Source organism: Haemaphysalis longicornis, unplaced genomic scaffold, assembly GCF_048455015.1.
Source record: "Haemaphysalis longicornis isolate Haplotype H1 unplaced genomic scaffold, Haemaphysalis longicornis Haplotype H1 scaffold_1, whole genome shotgun sequence".
Taxonomy (NCBI): domain Eukaryota; kingdom Metazoa; phylum Arthropoda; class Arachnida; order Ixodida; family Ixodidae; genus Haemaphysalis; species Haemaphysalis longicornis.
In genome coordinates this window covers 126683802-126689024 of record NW_027526203.1, presented here as the reverse complement: position 1 = coordinate 126689024, position 5223 = coordinate 126683802, and the positions used below count along the sequence as shown (strand labels likewise).

At 53.1% G+C, this 5223-nt stretch overlaps 1 protein-coding gene across 1 annotated transcript; it reads right to left on the bottom strand.

Annotated features, from left to right (window-relative positions):
- Window positions 1-937: 937 nt before the first annotated feature.
- On the bottom strand, window positions 938-2503 carry LOC144149774 (uncharacterized). Its single transcript, XM_077681449.1, has one exon. It carries the CDS (start codon window positions 2501-2503, stop codon window positions 938-940), a length of 1566 nt encoding a protein of 521 aa, XP_077537575.1.
- Window positions 2504-5223: the final 2720 nt, after the last annotated feature.

Below are 5223 nucleotides of genomic sequence, written 5' to 3'. Positions count from 1 at the left end.
CGCTAACCCTCCCGGCCTTTCTGTCCGCGTCAAACTCGTCGGGAACGCCCAGGTACCCGTCGACTTGCATGCGGCCGTTCCACGTCTCTGTAAAGCACAGCAAAGTCGGCCACCGCAGCAGTTCGTCGTGGTTAACGTCCGCCACGTGCTTGTGAAGCGTTCTGACATTTAGCAGGGTGAACGTAAAGTCTCCCTCGCCCACTCGGCCAAACGCAGCTCGACAGTCTTTGCTGATCGTGTGGAGCGGGTATCGTTTCAGTCGTTCAAACTCGTTTGCCAAGCTGGTGTCAGCGTTTACAACGCCATGATGAAACTTGAAATCGCCGTCACCATTTGTCAGGTATAGTCTTTCGAAGTCGGTACAACGGCTAAGTCCGACGTATACGAGTTTCTGCGGATGCTTCTTACTGTAGTCGTAGACCACGCTACCGTAAGTTCCACCCTGGGATTTGTGGACGGTCATTGCACTAGCTTGACTCAAAGGGTATTGCTTCCGCTTGACCACTTCCTCCCGCTTCGTATTCAGTGTTATCGAGACCACCCTCGGTTCAATAGGAAACCAGTCAGCCTGAATCATGTGACCTCGTCGTCGAGCATCGTCTGCAGCCACTCTGGCTTTCACGATAGCAACTCGTCCAGTTTCAGGTGCATCAAACTTTATCCAGACTCGCTTCGGAAAGTCCACGTCCGGTTCCCACTCGCACAGCTTTAGCACACCGACCGAGCCACTGACAAACCCATCCACCACATCAATGTTGGTTGTGAGCATGTAGAGGCGTCCCACGGACAGCACAATCTTGGAAGGCATGTTTCCGAGCTCAGTGCTAGACATATTCGAGATTCGCAACGTCATGCGAAGTCGGTCCTCTTCAGTTCTCCAGCCTCTCAAATCGTCCTGAGCAATGATCTCGGTGGCCCCGGCATCGTTCTTTGCAAGTTAGACGTTGTACTTATTGACCGAGTCGTTCAAGTAGTACAGTCGCACGGCATCGGGAGCCAGTCGAGTATCGTCTTCGGCGGTGACGAAGCGACTCTCGATCAGCGACAGCTCTTGCGGGTCCAGTGGCACTCCGTTCCCGATCTTGGTGAGTATTCCAGAGAAACGAGCGTCTTTCGGCCGGACGACTCGAACTAGCGGGAAGTACGACATGGTGTGCCACTTCACTTCCGAAGCGAAGACTCGATTGCTACCACGCGTTCTCTTATAAATCTCGCTGGCTCGGACGGGGGGCAGCTGCCGCAAGTCGCCGCACAGGATCATATCGACACCTCCGAACGGTTCGTTGTACTTCTGAGTCACGTGTCGCAGTCGCATGTCTACGGCGTCCAGTTGGTCGGCAGACATCATGCTTATCTCGTCGATTATTACGCACCGCACATTTCGGAAGGCCATCCTGAAGGTGTTCAGCTCGCTGTCGCGCAGTCCCCCATCGTTGGTACGGCTTCGAGACAGTTTGAAGGCCGAATGCATGGTCGTACCGCCAACTGCAACGGCTGCCTTCTCCGTACTAGCACAGATGACGAAGGAATTATAGGGGGGATCCGGGTTGAAGCGGTTGTAGATGTCCATGGCAAGTTTTAGAATGAACGTCTTGCCACAGCCAGCAGGGCCAGTGAAGAAGGCACGAAGCGGCTCGGCCCCCGGCGTAGTCTGACGATGAATGAGCTCTCGTAGAAACTCGTGCTGCTCGGAGTTGGTGAGGCGCATCAAATCGTAGAACTTCTCAGTGTCCATGATGTCATCCCGCTTTCGCACGGCAGCACACGCACTTTGTTCGGCTAGAACCTTGTTGACTACATCGTGTCCCATCACATCTTCGTCTCCGGGTTCTATGCGGATTCGAGTCCACTGAGTCTCGTGTGTACTGGGAACTCGATGGGCTTCGGCAATGCCTCGCGCAAGTTCCATCAGCGAATCGCAGTCACTATCGTAGATGTACTTTGCGTGAAGCTTGGTTATGTCGGTCATCTTCTCCGTGTAAGTTTTAACGAATGCATTGTTATCTAGTACCTCCAAGTCTTCGTTTCGAAACGGCACGTGCAACAAGACTTGCTCTCGTTGGTAGTTGAGCGCGTCGTCCTGACTGTAGTGGCGGTAGCGGATCACGCACTCGGTTCGGCGAAGCTGGTACTGGCCCTCACGGTTCTTAGTGTAGGCACTCACAAACTCGGCCAGGGAAACGTCTTTCAACTCTTCGGGCCTTCGCTGGTACTCGTCAATCACGTTCTCTCGCCACACGTCAGTCGAAGACGGTGGTAGGTGTTCGAGCTCCTTGTTGGTCTTGCGAACTCGAACTCGCTCTTCGGGGAAGCACGTGGGTATGTAGATCACAGCGCGGCTCTTCTCAGATATGTCTTGGCGGAGGAGAAACCACGCGGCTTCTTGAGCAGACATCTCCACCACCTTGAGCATGTTGAGGCCGAGCGCCTTGAGCACCTCTGGGTAGCCCATCTCTCCCTTTTCCTCGATCATGTCACTCACGGCTTTGTGCAGGTTAGACATCCCACGATCGGCCTTGTTTACGTAGTCAAAAACGTAAGCTGCACAGGATAGTGATCGAGAATGACCTGGATGTTCATGTCGAGTCGAGGACCGAGGCAATCCAAGGATTGAATGGGTTGACCCACTTCTCTTCCGGGAGCCGCTTGTACAAAACGCAGGGACGACTCACACCGGCTCGAAGAATGTCGACGTAATGGTCCTCGTTAAGCACGCCAAAGCTGTTCCAGAACTGGTCAATGTTGTCGGACGAGGTATGGTCGAGGCAGGCGTGCATCTCGTCGTAGTGGTCTTTTAGCTTCTCGATACGTTTGCGCTCACCCTCGTCTTCGGTTGGCGGGAAGGGAACGATCACTCGAGTCGTTTGACTAGGCATGAACGGTGCTCCGAAGCGACACTTGGTTCGACCTTGTTTATAGCAAGTGTGCGTGTGCGAGTGGGTCTGAGTGTGGCTGCGCTTCAGATCAGTCAAGTGGAGCGAGGTTATAGACTTGATCATTTCGATCGTCTCGGGCATGCTTCCACTAAGCTCTTCGCGGGGAGCCTCGTTCAACCAAAGTAGGGTGTGTACATGTGGGCTACCCCGTTGCTGGAACTGTACCCATTTGAAGTACCGTACTTACCCGTTTCTAACGCGCCCCCGATTCTAACGCGCACCCGATTTTCCTGACAAAAAAAAAACGAGAAAACTTGCATTCCGATTGTAACGCGCAGGGAACTTTATGACCCAGACAAACGAATGCGGGAGAAATGGGCGATTTATTTTCCGAAGTAATCTCACTAATCTCACTCCTCGTCGCTTTCCGCTGACCACATTATCTCGTCCAGTGCCGTCAAGAGCGTTCGCGATGTCGTACTTCTGAACGAACGTTCAACCATGGTCGATGGGATCGTGGCCCACGCCTCGCACGCCCATCCCGCGAGCTTCTCCAGAGGCTCCCGCTTCAGTCGACCGCTCGTTTTGAACGCGTGAGAGCCGCTGCTGCCATTGCTGTTACCAAGCGCGCAAGTGGAACGATTTGGAGATTTGTGTGAACGCCGATAGAAAAGCCTAGCCGCCTACGCTTCCTGCGTTCGAAAAATTGTTGCTAAATGCTTTGGCGCCATCTTGAGATGGCTATGGGTGGGACGAAATTTCCGCTGTTTCGGCAGTTTCGGTTTCGTATCCGATTCTAACGCGCATGCAATTTTTCGGCCCATTTTTCCGGAAAAAAGGTGCGCGTTAGAATCGGGTAATTACGGTAGTGTTCCACGTAGTAGGGGCAAAACGGGGAGCAGCGACGGTCTTTCAAGATGATTAAGATGACGCTAAAGAGCCGGTTGCAGTATATTGCACAAGCAACTGGATCGTTGTTGCAGAGATCCACGCGGTCTAGATTAGTCAGTTCTTCGACTTCTATAGCGGTTTCCCCAACGGTTCCTGTACGAAGACGTTCTAGCACAGCGATCAGCAGATCCCAATGAACTTCCGAAGCCGACATGGTTAGGAATGCGTGCGGCTTCCCCAACTGTCTTATCATGGCGAAGACGCCGCGTTTCCTGTCTTGCCAGTACTGAATGGTATTTGGGGCTCCGCGAAGAAATGCCAAATCCCTATTCACAGCCTCTTCGAGAAATTCCTTGTTTTCCAGCTGTAGCTTAGTTATGGCGCGGGTAGTGTCGTTTGCTCGAAACGTCATGGTGCGTTCTACCAAGTTATGCCTCATCACTTTCATAGCCATGTAGCTAACATGGGTGGGCTCTACGCCGCGACGATCGGTACGCCGTATCTCGCTACTAGCCATGGCAAAAGGGGTTGGGTGAAGGGACTTGATCTGACGAGCCTGACCCAAGTAAATTTGGGGGAAGGAGAACTCTTCGCCATTATGATCGCAAAGCAGGGAAATCGGAGTCCTACTTTGTCCGGGAGCGATGGCCAAGTAGTGTCGTCCGTCGGTCAACCGGATTCCAACGGCGTCGTCGTAAACCATTGTCCTACTGAGCAGAATTCAGGGCATAAGCTAGCTGTACGGGGTCGTTCAAGTCTTCCAGCTTTTCACCAGTCTCAATGTCCTCGTCGTCGATAGGCCCGGCTTCCTCGGGAATGCGACCGAGCTCTTCCCATTGAATCTTCACTCCGTAGAAACGGTAGAGAGGCGTCTCCACCAAGTACTCGAGCCAAGGGTAAACTTTGTTCGTCGTGACAACTCCGGCTTTGTACACGGGCTTGGCGAGTAGACGACGCTTCAGATGAACGTGGATTGCTGCATCATTGGGAACACTACGTGGCAGGCTTTTCACAGTCTGTTGCACATCGATCGGCACATTGATCACTTGGCCGCGAATCCAATATTGCCCGGCTCCGTGGGTTAAGCGACGAATGTTCATAAACGGTATGCGGGGAGCAACCATCCGTTCTTCCACGTCGTTTAAGCGAGGAAGGGACGATGGCTTAGGCGGGTATACAAAGACATTCGTAGTGCTAAATTGCGGTAACTTGCCCTTGAGAAGCGAGTCACGGCAAGTCTTACACACCTTCATCTCGTCGTGGTCGGTAGCGTCGGGAAAGGCTTCACGAAGCACTTGTAAGGCCTCCGCTGTTCATAGTTGCGCACAGAGTTCATGGTTGATAAGTTCACGTCGAACCAAAGTCGGTCACAGACGCGATAGCTGTGCCCAAACTCTATTCCCAGAAATTCGCGCTGGAATCGGCCGTTCGCACACCCCATGTCTCGGCGGGCTTG